At 32.8% G+C, this 14,978-nt stretch overlaps 2 protein-coding genes across 4 annotated transcripts; both read right to left on the bottom strand.

Annotated features, from left to right (window-relative positions):
- Positions 1–3,782: 3,782 nt before the first annotated feature.
- LOC123321502 (mitochondrial pyruvate carrier 2-like) lies at positions 3,783–6,403 on the bottom strand. Its single transcript, XM_044909150.1, has 3 exons — positions 6,229–6,403; positions 4,696–4,841; positions 3,783–4,628 (listed from the first exon to the last, which is right to left on the bottom strand). The coding sequence occupies exon 3, from the start codon at positions 4,591–4,593 to the stop codon at positions 4,102–4,104; it is 492 nt and encodes a 163-aa protein (XP_044765085.1). The 5' UTR covers positions 4,594–4,628; positions 4,696–4,841; positions 6,229–6,403; the 3' UTR covers positions 3,783–4,101.
- Positions 6,404–7,381: 978 nt separating this feature from the next.
- LOC123315488 lies at positions 7,382–11,260 on the bottom strand. 3 transcript variants are annotated; one of them, XM_044901197.1, is made up of 2 exons: positions 11,008–11,260; positions 7,382–7,598 (listed from the first exon to the last, which is right to left on the bottom strand). In XM_044901197.1, the coding sequence occupies exons 1-2, from the start codon at positions 11,159–11,161 to the stop codon at positions 7,417–7,419; spliced, it is 336 nt and encodes a 111-aa protein (XP_044757132.1). In that variant the 5' UTR covers positions 11,162–11,260; the 3' UTR covers positions 7,382–7,416. The 3 variants fall into 3 exon arrangements, with proteins under 3 accessions (XP_044757132.1, XP_044757147.1, XP_044757138.1); XM_044901212.1 differs by lacking the exon at positions 11,008–11,260 and adding an exon at positions 8,842–8,965; XM_044901203.1 differs by lacking the exon at positions 11,008–11,260 and adding an exon at positions 8,626–8,815.
- Between the last annotated feature and the right edge of the window lie 3,718 nt (positions 11,261–14,978).

The raw sequence follows: 14,978 nt of genomic DNA, 5'->3' as shown, positions 1-14,978 counted from the left end.
ATTTATTTTATTCGTTATTATCATTCTGATTTTCCTATGTACTAATAAGATGGTTCTTCTGTAAAGCTATGGGACACATCTGGAAATCAGTTGTGTTTTGTGTAGGCTCTGTAAGTGTGTCCTTACGCAACCTCAGGCACAGCACTTCTGGTAAAAATTCAGAAAAGAAATGGCCAAATTTACGACTCAAACAAATCCAGTTTCCATAAATCACCAGCACAAAATACCTCATGAAAATAATGAGCTCCTCCTTAGATTCTTCGCATTTTTGAAGAATTCTATATCCCAGAATACAATGAAAATATTTGCTAGACAATTAAATATTTCTCATCATACCTGCATCATAATTTTCATTCCATGAACTAAAAAGCGTGCGAAAACTGAAGATTAAAAGTCTGTTTAAGGATTCCTATAGCAAAACGGAGTCCAAATTCGCTAATTTCAAGTAAACATACTTCAAAATGCAATTTTGTTTGTTTGATATTTGAATACTACTTGCATGAAGGGAAATAGAGTTGTATCTCGGTACGTACCAGATGGCGCTGTGGTATAGCGTCCGTATAAGGGTCCGTCACTTTTTTGCCGTTTTCCATCGCGCTGGGAGTTGGGTTACTCTGATGATGTGAAAATGAGTCCGAAACCATGGTCAGCATCTCCTCCTCCTCGATGGAATGGTGACAGCGGTGTGTTGGTTATTTCGACTCATGATCGTATCATTTGTTGATATTTATATGGATGCATTAATTTCTATCAAAACGTTCACAGTTTGAGTTTATTTTTCTGCAACACCATATCAGTAACTTTTGATTGATCAGATGTCCATAACATACCTAACTGATTAGCTCTATTTATATAAGGATCATTATCCTGATCTGAAAAGAATTTCGAGCATTGGCATTGAAGTTATGCTGCAGGTATACAATATGAGGTAAAAAATAGCGTATGATACACGTGTATAAGAGTCTTTATAGCACCTGCAATGTTGCAGGTGTTTTGAATACCATTATCACTTATACATTTTTGTATCATAATATATCTACTATTATCACGGTTTAGTTTTCAGTATTGTAATAGGATGGTTGTATTCAGATCACTGAATTATATTATCGAAGTGTACATCATATCGATGATTTGGAAACATTTGTAGCGATGTTGATTTCTGGCAGTGTTTCTAATTTATTCAAAATCAAATGTATTTCCTTTCGGAAATGCGACGCTAGTATCAATTATTCATACTGAATTTTCATGTTATATTAGAATGAAACATTGATGCAATTTCGTATGAATCGAACAATTTTGTTATATTGTTATGACCAATTGATCAAAATGAGGAGATCAAATTTGTTTTCAATGAGAGAACGAAGCTTATTTCTGTGTATAATTTTATCCAATTTTGTACCTCTAACGATAAATCAAAATGGCATTTGAAAAAAATTTTTAGCATACTTGATGAAACTTTGGATTCTATACGTGGTAAGTCTTTGACATGTACATATACAGGGTAAGTCTTTGACATGTACATATACAGGGTGTTTGTAAACAAATGCAAAGAACTTAGGGAGATGATTCCTCGATGAAAATAAGCAGGGGTAGTTCCCATAAATTTTTTTCGAAGTTTCCCTTCCTTCCAAGATACAGCCTTTGGAGAGCGATGACGAGTTGACAGTTTTTATTTTTTTTACAGGTTCTAAAAAATACTGAGTCATAAAACTATACAAAATATGAAGCACTAAACAGATGTTATTCACACAATTTTTTTTTAGATCTCATAACTTTATTATTAGGGGTTGAGAATAAAACCCCTCATGATTTTCATTCAAAAATTGTTTTCGTGGGATAGAATTTTCGAAAAATGAAATTCTCTTATGGTTTCCCATTCAATTCTGGAGAAAAAAAGTCTTCTGAAAAATTTCGATACAGTCGATACTTTTTTCGGAATAAATAAAAACTTACAAGCAGTTCTGATCACTGTTTTTTCATCGTATAAGTGTTTCATAGAATGTCTAAATCCCGCTAAAATACATGCATCAACTCTCTTCCTCATAGACCTTTGTATACAGCTTGTAAGTTTTTATTTATTCCGAGAAAAGTATCGATTGTATCGCAATTTTACAAGAGATTTTTTTCTCCAGAATTGAATGGGAAACCATAAGATAATTTTATTTTTCGAAAATCTATCCCACGAAAACAATTTTTGAATGAAAATCATGAGGGGTTTTATTCTCAACCCCTAATAATAAAGTTATGAGATCTAAAAAAAATGTGTGAGTAACATCTACTTAGTGCTTCATATTATGTATAGTTTTATGACTATAAATAACCATTTTCTAGAACCCGTAAAAAAAATTAAAACTGTCAACTCGTCATCGCATTCCAAAGGCTGTATCTTGGAAGGGAGGTCGATTTCGAAAAAACTTTATAGGAACTATCCCTGCTTATTTTCATCCTTGAATCATCTCCCTAAGTCCTTCGCATATTTGTTTACAGACACCCTGTATATTCCGAAAATCATTCTATTCGATAGAATCGTTTTTGAGATGACATTTCATTGATTTCCAACAACATATTCTACCGAGCCGAATTGGAAAAAATGGTAAAAGGAAAAAGTGTTTCTTTTAATCTCATCAGGAATCTTCTATAAATTATGTAGGTACACGACAAAGACTCACCCTGTAAATGATTGTAAGGTGGCAGTTGGCTTTAAATTTCAATGGTGCTCTTTCTGCTCCATATGAAGGGTTTTGTCATAATCTCAAATTTGACGCCCACTGTGATTTTAGGTATATTTATTTTTGGTTCAAATATGATTTCTTTTTTTTAATCTTGAAATTATTGATCTTTAGGAACCAATCGCAACTTTTGTTTTCGCTTTTGACATATGTATAGATTGATTTCAATCGGTAAAGATTTCCATCGAATGAGCATATATGAACATTTTGTGGAAACTTATAATTGAGGATCTAAGTAAAAGTGTGAATATTTCAGCTGTATAAATTTTTGAATCGGTTAGGGTTTCCATAACAGGAATAAAAAAGTTTTGAAAAAACTTATCACTTAACACATAGAATGTTATACTTATCTGAGTATGATCGGTAATAGTTCCTATAAAATATGTATGACAATTTTATAGAAACTTATATTTCAACGATTTTCAACAAGCAGAAATCTCCATGTTCGATAATTTCACTCTAGTTGGGTCATAAGAAAGGAATGAAAATGAAAGTGGAATGCTCATGTTTCGTCAAATCAAAAAGAGTATCGGATCATTCTAGATTCGATATCATATATAGGAACCTGCCAAAAAAGCTTTTGATATTCGATCAAATCTAATCTTAGAAATATCCATTATGTAATTCATGTGAAGACGAAAAATGTATAGTTGTTTGAATGTATATCACTTTTATTCCGAATAGTTGTGGGAGTTGTGGCAAATTGATGTGGTGAATGCAATTGGAAAATATTGCTTAAATTCAATAGTAGATTATCATAATAATACACTTTCTCGTGTTCGGACTTTCATGTGAATCAAAGATTAAGAGTAGCTCTATAATCTTTGATGTGAATGTCCAAAAACTGAAGTTTAGTTGAATGAACTGAAAAATGAGACATAAAAAGGACGAAAATTAGATGATAAAAAAATTATAAATGTATTTCTTGTTGCTTGAATCAACTGAAACTCTAATTGTCCAAATAATGTTGGAACAACGTACTTGCATATGTGATGATTTCCCAATTTGGGATAAATATAATATGGACAAGAACTATGTAAAATAAAGTGAACGTCATATTAACCTGCTGTATTTATATTAATTTAAATAAATTTCTCAAAAAATTTAGATTTCATTTCGTACTTAACTGATACGTTTTCCCAATAATATCTCAAAAGTGAGAATACATCATCGCAAAGGGGATTTAAAAATAATTCGAAATATTATTATTTTAATTTATGTCAAAATATACAGGGTGAGTCAGTAGGTTTTTACTGGGGTTGTCTAAAAGACGAACCATCACTCTTCAAAAATGACAGTTTTAAATTTTAATAGGCCATTAAATCTTAATGGACGTTCCTGCAACTGGACCTATATCTCGAATTGACATTTGTCATGAAAAATATTGATATTTCATAGACCTGTAAAGTTGATAACACTGACTGACTGCTATAAACAAATTCACACTGAATAAACTATAATTCTTAGGAATAATCACAAGCGAATATCTACACCATATTATTCCCGTGGCAGCTAAGGCCAATGTTTGCAGTATACTGATATTTCCTGCAGGTCTTGCCAAATCTGTCAAACCAGCTATGACCAGACCCCATTTAAAAGCAGGTGCCCAAAAAAAGATTGTCAGCGGTCCTGCTGGATGGTTCCAGAAATTTTTTAAATTTTGAATGACATTGTTCCAGTTGCTGCTGTTTCCAGTTTCTTTTTTGTTACTGGTATCTATATTTCTCCCTTCTGTTGATTTACTATTTGCTCCTGTAGTTTCATTTGTATTTCTTGATTCATTCGGGTGTTCATATCTCGATTCCAGATGAATTTCTTCCATAGTTATATTGTTTGGATCATTTTCGTGTATATTCAACTCCATTGCATTCTAAATTAAAGTTTCAGTTTATATTCCACCTGAAAAAATATTCCACTATAAATTTTTACATGATTTTCACAAGATTGAGTTCTCAAACCACAATACCTGTTTCGCTATCCCAATATATCATCTTCATTGGGAAAATTTAACATACTGCTGTTTCAAACTCGGAAAACTCAAAATCGTTTTTTAAAATAGAATGGAATAGCCAAAATACGCTGTAATCAAAAATCCAACTTTGCTTCTTCTTTCTGAAATTAGAAAAAGATTGAATACTAATTTCAATCGAACCTGACATAAATTTGCTGCATGTCTATAACATCACACCTTTCACTGATTTCAACAAGTCGTGCGTCAAAAACTGAAGGATTAATTGTTGTGTATTATCCTTTATAGCGTGTACGTTATAACGCATAATTAATAACTGTCTAAAGACGTACGTAGGAGAAAATTGTCGACTTCAAATTGCATATGTTCCAGGAATAGGAGCATTCTATATATTAAATATCAAAATATTAAATTATAATTTGAAATATAATTCGAAACCAAATGATATAAAAGGGGCTATCAGCCAAAACCTTCTGAGTAATTTTTGATTGGTTAAGAAAATGCTATTTCCTAGCTTTCACACAGTATATACAACATTCATTGAGCTGAACTTCGAACAACTGAAAAAAGTTGGAGAAATAATTTCAACAAGAATTTACAATACCATGCATATGCCTGTAATTGAATTTGAAACTTGTTATCAGGGTAAAAACAAAAATTTAGATTCCCCTTATTAATCTACAATATACAGGGTGAGTCTTTGACTCTTACAAATATTTTAACAGTAGATTATTGAGTTCAAAAGGAAAATTTTTTTCCGATTCGGCCCTTATAAAAAGATAAGCCATTTTAAGTTTTCATAATGAGCTGTTCCACCCCTGCAAAAACAAAATTCCCTTCAGAATAACAAGCTAAATCTGTGACACTACACATCTGTGGATTTTTTAAACAGAGTTGCATTCAGCCAAAGTACCCAATTTTTCGGATATTTTTTATTTTTGAACATCAAGTTACTCGAAAACGGTGCATTATACGAGAAAATATGAAGAATTCTTTTATTTTATACAAAATGTACAAATATTCATTAGATATAGCGGCCAACTTAGTTTCAAAAGAGTTGGGTTCTTTAAATATTTGGTATTTCTATGGTATGTAATGGTCATAATGAGAAAACTGAAAGACTTGGGTGATATCTTGTGTTCAAAAAAGATTCATCAAATAAAAATGAAAAACTATATTCCGAAATCATTTTCATTCGATAAAGCTGTTTGTAAGATAGAACTAAAAATACCATTTTTTTTATGTTTTTCAACAGCCTGTATCTTTTAAACTGAGCAGATTCGGAAAAAATTATATATTGCAAAAAGTGTTTCTTTTGACCTCAAGAATCTAATGTTAATATATTTGTACGAGTCAAAGACCCCCCCCCCCCCGTATATTGGAAGGAGTCAAAGGCTCACCCTGTATATAAAATAAGTGACTCAAATTCTCTGAACTGTATTTTTCGAGCCTGCGACAATATCCTAAAAATTTTAAAAGGTATCTTCCCAAAATAAAATTGTAACATCAGTTTTTCAAAAATTTACATACCAAATATTGTGCGAAACTGTCACTCACTATGCTATATCAACACTGCGAATAATCCTCATATGTTGGTAAATCCACAATAATCCTTTCTAAAATACCTATTGTCGATTTATGGGTCGCATGCAAGTGACATTGAACGTGATAAGTTTTATCGTTTACAGTTTTGTATTGTGAATCGCAAATCAGGTCGTTTCATTCAAATGAACAGGTAGGTAGTTCATGCTTATCTGCGAAAGTATTTATCCACTTCATATTAGAGATTTCGAAGCAATTGAACTTCGCAAAAAAGGTTACCCATGAAAATGGATTTAATCCAACTGTTGGACTGTCCACCAAACATTACCAAAATTTTGAGAAGTTTCATTAACTTATTTCGGTTTCGTTCATCATATAGTTCACGTCAATTTGGACATCAGGAAAATTGCTGCAAAATGGATCCCCAAATGTTTGAATGTTGATCAAAAGCGTGCAAGGGTAGAAGCATCGCGTTCGATCTGTGCTCGATTTGAAAACGATGTAGACTGCTTGAACCGAATTGTTACTATAGATGAGACTTGGGTACATTTCTACGATCCAGAAACAAAGCAACAATCGATGGAATGGCGACACTCTGGTTCTCAAAGACCTAAGAAATTTCGTGTCCAAAAATCTGCTGGAAAAGTTCTTGCTTCAGTTTTTTGGGATTGCCATGGAGTAATCATGATTGATTTTTTGGATAAGGGTAGAACAATAACCGGAGATTACTATTCGACATTACTGACCAGTCTACGGGAAAAAATTAAAGATAAAAGACGCGGAAAGCTATCCAAAGAGGTGTTTTGTTTTTGCTGGACAACGCTCCTGCACACAAATCTCATGTTGCCATGCAAAAAATTCGTGATTTAGGGTTTGAATTACTAGAACACCCTCCTTATTCTCCAAATTTGGCTCCATCCGACTATCATCTGTTTCCTCAACTGAAAAAAAGTTTGAAAGGTCGTAAATTTTTTTGTAACGAGGAGGTAATTGAAGCTGTGAAGGTCTGATTTGCAGAGCAAGAAGAAACATTTTTTTGGAAATTTCTAGAGACGTTGCAGGTTCGCTGTGATAAATGTATCCAATTAAGAGGAGAATATGTTGAGTAATAAAATATTTTGGCATTGAAATTTTGTTTTATTTATTCGTACAATGTTTAGTTTCTCTCAGAAACATTTATGTTTTCGATGCGCCATTAATATCTACGCAAGCAGATCCACAGTGGCGTGTAGGACAACAATCCTGGTTGTTTGGGTGTGGGCATTCAGATCTCTTATTGCATCTGTTTTCACTTTTCCTACAAATTTCCCTTGACATAGTATCGGTTAAAGACGGACAAAGCCTCGGCACCTGACTTGCTGCAACGAAATAGACAATTTTACCTTTTCAAATATCTGATTAGAATGAGAATATTAGAAAACAAAAGAACAATTTTATTAATGTACACACCAAATAGGTTCACACTACTCACATACAAAAAATGAAAGAATATAGTAAAGTATATGTTTATCATTTTGAACTCTAATAAGCATTCACACTATAAAATATATTTTTATTTTCAATAAGAAAAGATGACCTCAATTTATGCTAAAAACTCATCATAGGCAGACTTCGCATATCCTATTCAACAATTCTATTATGTTATCTCAACTCTATAGATGTTATCTATAGCATAGATGGAGCCTATAATATAAGGTAAATGCAAATGCAAGACCATCATCTTTATACTGCACCCAGTTTGCATGGTTTTTATGAGCATAATACAAAACCACTGAGATCACCTAACATTTCTCAAAAATTGAAATAACGGTTTTGCCGAAATGGATGAAATTTTTAGATTTATTACTAGAAGAGTTGCTTTTTCAGAATATGTATCACACCCACATATACGATAATTTTCCTGGAAGATACGCAACTCGAAAGTTGACCTTCTAAAAATTCCCAAAAATATGAGGTGCGTTGAAACTTCCTCAATTACCGAACAAATGTGCCAAAATGGATGAAACTCTGACAGCGGGTTTCATAAAACTCTTACTGCCCGATCAACGATTTGACAGTCACTGGATTTCAAAAACGAACTCACTAAAACTTTTTCATTCCTATATATATTGAACAAGAAGCAATTTAGAATCATTGAATAGATGTATGTAGATCATAATTTGATTCGAGAATTGAATTCCGAATTCTTATGGCTGAATTATTGATTGAAAACAAATTGACGTTTATCTGTCAATCAAGCGTTGATTCCCCGATCGAGCTTAATGAAACCGGGGGTCAGATTCATTACTAGAAGAGTTGCTCTTTCAGAATATATATCACATTTAGATCAACCATAATCAATTAATTTGCCGAAAATTTCATCACCAAAAATAGGTATCTACTCACCCACATCACAGCATAAATTTTGGAAAGTACAACAATAACCGACTACCACACGGGTACAAGGATAACATGTGCTTTGGCAGGATGCATGGTGACAAAAAACGAGAACAAAAATTGAAAGAGAAAGCATGCTATTTCTCATCATTGTTCTCTACGTTCTCTTTTACCGATCAACGATGAATGATAAGTTTAAGTATTCTAATATATTCAGAGTGTTACCTTTATTTGACAAGGTTCTCATACTAAGCCGACGTATATCGTATACAAATAAACATTGATGAGTTGAGGAGAATTATTTTGCATTCAAAATTTCTGTTTCTAGTGCAATAATTCGGCAAGAAATTCTGAACAAGATTATTCATCGAATACCATCCGACAATGCCGGGTATTGAATCTAGATTTTCATGGACAGATGTAGATCAAGGAATCAGAAAATGAAATATCTATAAAGTATACAGGGTGAGTCCTTGACTCTTACAAATATTTCAACAGTAGATTCTTGAGTTTAAAAGAAACACTTTTTCCTATACAATTTTTTCCTACTCTACCCTGATAAAAATATATAGCCATTTTAACTTTTCATAATGAGCTTTGCCACCCCTTAAAATACAAAATTCCCTTCGGTATAACAAGCTGAACCTATGACACTACACATTTGTGGATCTTAAACAGAGTTGCATTCAGTCAAAGTACCCAATTTTCTGAATATAACAGATAAGACATTTTTTATTTTTGAACATCAAATTACTCGAAAACGGCGCATTAAACCATAAAATATGAGGAATACTTTTATTTTAGAAAATGTTCAAATATTTGTTAGATAGCGACCAACTTAGTTTCAAAGTTGGGTTCTTTGAATTTTTGCTATTTTTATGCTACATAATGGTCATAATGAGAAAACAGGAAGACGTGGATGATATCTTGTGTTCGAAAATGATTCATCAAATAAATAAAAAACTATGTTCCGAAATTAATCTCATTCGATAAAAACATTTGTGAGATAGAACTAAAAATAACATTTATGGTTTTTCGACATCCTGTATATATCTTTTAAATCGAGCCGATTCGGAAAAAAGTGGTATAGAAAAAAAGTGTTCCTTTGGACCTCAAGAATCTTCTGTTAAAATATTCGTACGAGTCACGAGTCAGAGACTCACCCTGTATAGTAATTATGGAAGAAAACCATTGCATTGAAAAAATATGAAATTAAACAATATTCTGCTGAAATTTTGGTTTTCGATAAAGCGTAATATGATCTCCTAAATTTCAAAAAAAGATGCATTTTCTAGACTCAATCAGAAAAGCAAAAGCAGTTGGGTAATACCTATATATTACAGAGATGTATACTTTTGGACTACTAAAGTAGATTCGGGAGACTTAGGGAGATTGTTGAATTCAACTTGTCATATTTTCAAAACGGTGACCTATTTTTATCTGAAAAAAGAGGTTCAAATATGCTTAATGACTCAGACTATTGATTAGGATATACACCTTGCATCAGAATTCGGATATAAATTCTGAAAAAAATAAAATATACTCATCCCAAATCACCCACAGATTTGGGAGGCTTGGGATATAAGTTAAAATCTATTGATTTCTCAACTCTCAAATGAAATAGGTGACTTGGGACGGTGTATAGTTTCGAAAAATTAGAATTTGAGATTATATAGTTGAAATTCGGTAAGGAAATTAAATGATAAATCCTTATTTCAGCAAAAGTAGGTAAATATATTGAATCTCAAATCTAAAAAAACTAAACAAAACAAGGGAACTTTGATTTCTTTCGTTCTTTGGTGATTTCTTTGTGGGAATAACGTATATAATAGTATCCTGCGAAAAATCGGCATATTTCCTAAATTTTATGGGATCCGTGTTGCCGTTTGATTTGTAAACAACCTTGTTTCATGACATATCTAATATCCCAATATCTCACGTATCCAGAAAAAAAATTACACATGCACAAAGTGAAAAACATGTACAGGACACTAGAAAGTATAAGGGCCATAAAAAACGCGCTTTTACTCCCCTGAATTCGTTCATTTTTCCTGTCAATTCAAACGCTCTGGTCACGACAAACTCAACAGGAATTAATTGTTAAACCAAAGAGTTGTTACTCTTTGGTTAAACTAACCGAAAAGACGCTACACAATCTTATAAGTTTGTCCTTTCACTCATAAATGGTAAGAAACAAAGAAATCTGCAAGGGAGGTAATTGTCCCAAGTTACAGGACTGTTTCAAGTCACCCGAATTTACAAGTATAGTCGTGAAATAGTGATATTGATATTAGATATTTCCGTTGAGCTTACCAGCAAACAATTTATATATAAAAAATATTTTGATTCATGCTGAAACTAAAAAAATAAGGAAATATTGTTTCTACTTACGCTCCACTACATCACAACACAAATTATTGATGTTACAACAGTAACCAATCACGGCACCCGTGCATGGGTTACAAGTATCTTGACAATGAATTATTTCGTTCATTGATGCGAAAAAACACAATGATATTGCGAGAATCTTATGTTCATTCTTCATATCCTACTTCATATAACGACGACTCAACTCAAATCACACTCTATTCAATTACAACGATTGAAACTAATTTTTTCGACAATGTTGAAAATAATTATTCCTTCAAGGTATTTCTAGCAGTTCTGGTATGGCCGTATACATATTTATGTATTTGGGAATTTGTAAAATTTCATGATGATACGCTGCGATTAACTTGTTTTTTAAATTGCTTCTCATTTTGGAGAATAATGAGCATAAAGCTGTATTTGCACAACACGAAAGGATCGGACCGATCTGTATAATTGATGAGATGATGAGTTAAGGGAATTCTCAGTTGAGTTAAGGCACAGCCTTCTATCTTTAGACATCTGAGGTTGAACGGAGTTGGCAAATTTTCAAAGCAGTTGGAAAAATTTCGATGCTTTTCCACCCTCCGAAACTTTGACTTTGGCCTGTCCCCGTTGAAGAGACTACAGGGTATTCTGAGTTGAGACAGAGTCTATCTTTACCCCTGTTGTGCTTGTAGTCGCGCAAATTGAAAGGGCTGACATCTCCCACAAAATGAAAGCCCATTTAGAAGTTTTTAGTGGCTCGTCATCAAGCAATTGACAATTAGGTCTTGGACGAAGTGACTTAAAAACAATTTTGTGCTCCAGTTGGTAAATATTTCACATTTGGGTCCTTCACTCTGATATTTTCTACTTTTTTTTTTGGTACAAGGGTCCTGTAGTGCTCCAACATCTTAATAACAAAAGAATCATCAGTTGTAGGACCGGATCTGGTAGAATCACCCTCCAGGTCAAGAGCAAGACTTTGAACATTATAAATTTACCTATTGAAAGAACAGAAGTTATTCTCCAGAATGAACTGAAAATTGTGAAGGAAACGTGGACTTCAACGTCATCAGCAAAAATTTCGAAAAATAATAAGTGCATACAGAAAAAAAATGTAAGAAAAAGTCATAAATGCCTCTCTGAAGATTTATAAAATATTTGAAATAAAGTCATATCGAAATTCAATGTAGATGCACAAAATTCGTACAAATGCAAAATGTATGCTGATTGTGAATTAGTTCAATCCGTAAAGTAAATGATGACCAAAAAATTGGTATGGAAAACGTGTGGCGAGAATTATCAGATTTCCATTGTCAAAAATATTTCAAGGATATTTCACAATGAGGTGAACTTGCCTTCATAACATGCATTTCTATTTATGAAGTGAAGCTGAACCTCCTTGGATATAATACACCTACAGGGTGAGTCTTGGACTCGTTTGATTATTTCAACAGTAGATTCTTGAGGTCAAAAGAAACAGTTTTTTCCCACACTATTTTTTCCGATTCGGTCCTGATAAAAATATATAGCCATTTTAAGTTTTCATAATGAGATGTGCCACCCCTGAAAAAACAAAATTACTTTTAGAATAACTAGCTATATCTGTGACACTAGGTACACATCTGTGGTTCTTTTAAACAGAGCTGTATTCAGACAAAGTACCCAACTTTTCGAATTTCACAGATATTTTTATTTTTGAACATCAAATTACTCGAAAACGGCGCATAATACGAGAAAATATGAAGAATTCTTTTATTTTGCAAAACGTTCAAATATTCATTAAGTATAGTGTGTCCAACTTGAATTCCAGAGTTGGGTTCTTTGAATTTTTGGTATTTTTATGGTACATAATGGTCATAATGAGAAAACTGGGAGACGTGGGTGATTTTTTGTGTTCGAAAAAGATTCATCAAATAAATGAAAAACTATATTCCGAAATTCATTTCATTCGATAAAACCGTTGTTGAAATAGAACTAAAAATAACATTTTTTTATTGTTTTTCAACAGCCTGTATTCTTTAAACTGAGCTGATTCGGAAAAAATGGTGAAGGAAAAAAGTGTTTTTCTTTCATCAAGAATATACTGTTAGAATATTTGTACTAGTCAAAGACTCACCCTATATATAATGGATATCTGCAGCAGGTATAATTTTTTGAAGTTCAAGCGCTTTTATAATTCATAATTCGATCAACAGGAATAATTCGATGATACACATCAATTATTAAAATTTCTGAATCTAACTAAGAATGTGAAAATCTAGAAACTGATCCTGATCCACTGTATGTTGAGAAATCTTACCGTATCTGTGTGTATTCGGCTTAACACAGATTTATCAACTGAAATTACAAAAAACGGTTTTTATAATTACTGTTCGTCAGCGATAATTACGATTGACCATTGTTTTGCCATCATCTATTATGTAGGGGAATCCATAAGGAATAAAATCCTGCCTCTCGCTAGATTATTGTCTTCAAAGATCTAAGTTACTACAATTAACAAATGTTTCAGTTTTATCACCATTTTCGATCACCTTCGATTAGGGGTTCGTGAAATGCTGAACACTGTAAAATTTTTACATTTTTATGACCACACAAAAGTCATTCACAAGAAATCCAAAAACGTTTCTCGTCATCATCATACAGAGTAATGAATATTATTTTTGAATTAAAAGATTTTGATTTTTGCCCAATCATCGAACGAATTTTTAACTGATCCCATTTTTTGGGAATTTTTCGAACATCAACTTTTCACACACGTATCTCCCAGAAATATCACCGTAGAGCTCAAAGTGAACAATTTTCCAAAAGAGTTACTCTTCTAGATCTAGTGATAAATATCGAAATTTCATCAAACTCGATGCAACTGTTCGGTCTTGACGAAGTTTTAACTGACCCCATCTTTTGGGGAATTTTTTCGACATGGGTATATTTCAGAAGAATCATCATAGATCTAAATCTGTTACATATTCCGAAAGAGCAACTCTTCTAGTAATAAATTTAAGAATTTCATCGACCTCGGTGCAACCGTTCGGTCTTGACGGATTTTCAACTGAAATTTGCCATTTTTGGAAAAATGCCAATTCAACGATGAAAATATAAACTAAGGGTGATAGGCTCACGAAATTGCTTGGAATGGATTCAGGGTATTCGAAAACCTATATTTGCATACCGAACATTCGGATATCTAATACTGTTCACGAGAAAATCAAATTTTTTGTTTTTTCACTTTTCTTTTTCGAGTTCACTTTGAACGGTTCTCTGGAGTGCAATTCTCTATTGAAGCATGAACTGTTAGATTTTCTGGAATCTACAAAACAGCTTCTATGCATTCCAAATCTTAGGACAGTTGTAGGACAACATGGTTTTTAGACCAAATTAGTGCAAATACGTCATTTTAGGTTTATAACCCCTTGATCATTTTTTACCCAAAAAATCGAGCTTTTCGAAATCAAGTTTTTGTGCTACGGTGGAAGCCTAGGCAACGCTGATTATATAACCAGAAATCCCAATTCGATCAGACAAATATAACAGGAGGTATAGCAGATTGAAATTTTCAGTTTTTGAAAAATGTCATTTCGAATATGAAAATCTAAACGAATGGCTTGGAACAGATTCAGCGTATTCGAAAACCCTTATTTGCACACCAATCTTTCGGCAATCTAACACTGTTTACCAAAGTGTAATTTTCCATTAAATAATGAACTGTTTGGTTTTCTGAAGTCTACGAAACAACTCCATATCCTCTCTTAGTACAATTCCCAGTGGCAGGAATTTTTTGCCCCTAATAACTGGCGCCCTAGGCCCGGGCCTACTTGGCCTCAAAACAAATCCGGCACTGCAAACTATGCAGGATGTTGATAAACTAAACTCTTGGCAAAATTAATAATGACTATTCTTTCGTCACCATACAAATTTTTATTTTATATAGGTACTCACCTATATGTAATAAGTTTACGTGCTCACAACAAATACTGTTATAATAACAGCAATATAAAATGGTTGCTTCT

Source organism: Coccinella septempunctata, chromosome 1, assembly GCF_907165205.1.
Source record: "Coccinella septempunctata chromosome 1, icCocSept1.1, whole genome shotgun sequence".
NCBI classification, from domain to species: Eukaryota; Metazoa; Arthropoda; class Insecta; order Coleoptera; family Coccinellidae; genus Coccinella; species Coccinella septempunctata.
The sequence above is the reverse complement of the archived record's forward strand: the minus strand, read 5'-3'. Positions and strand labels throughout refer to the sequence as shown.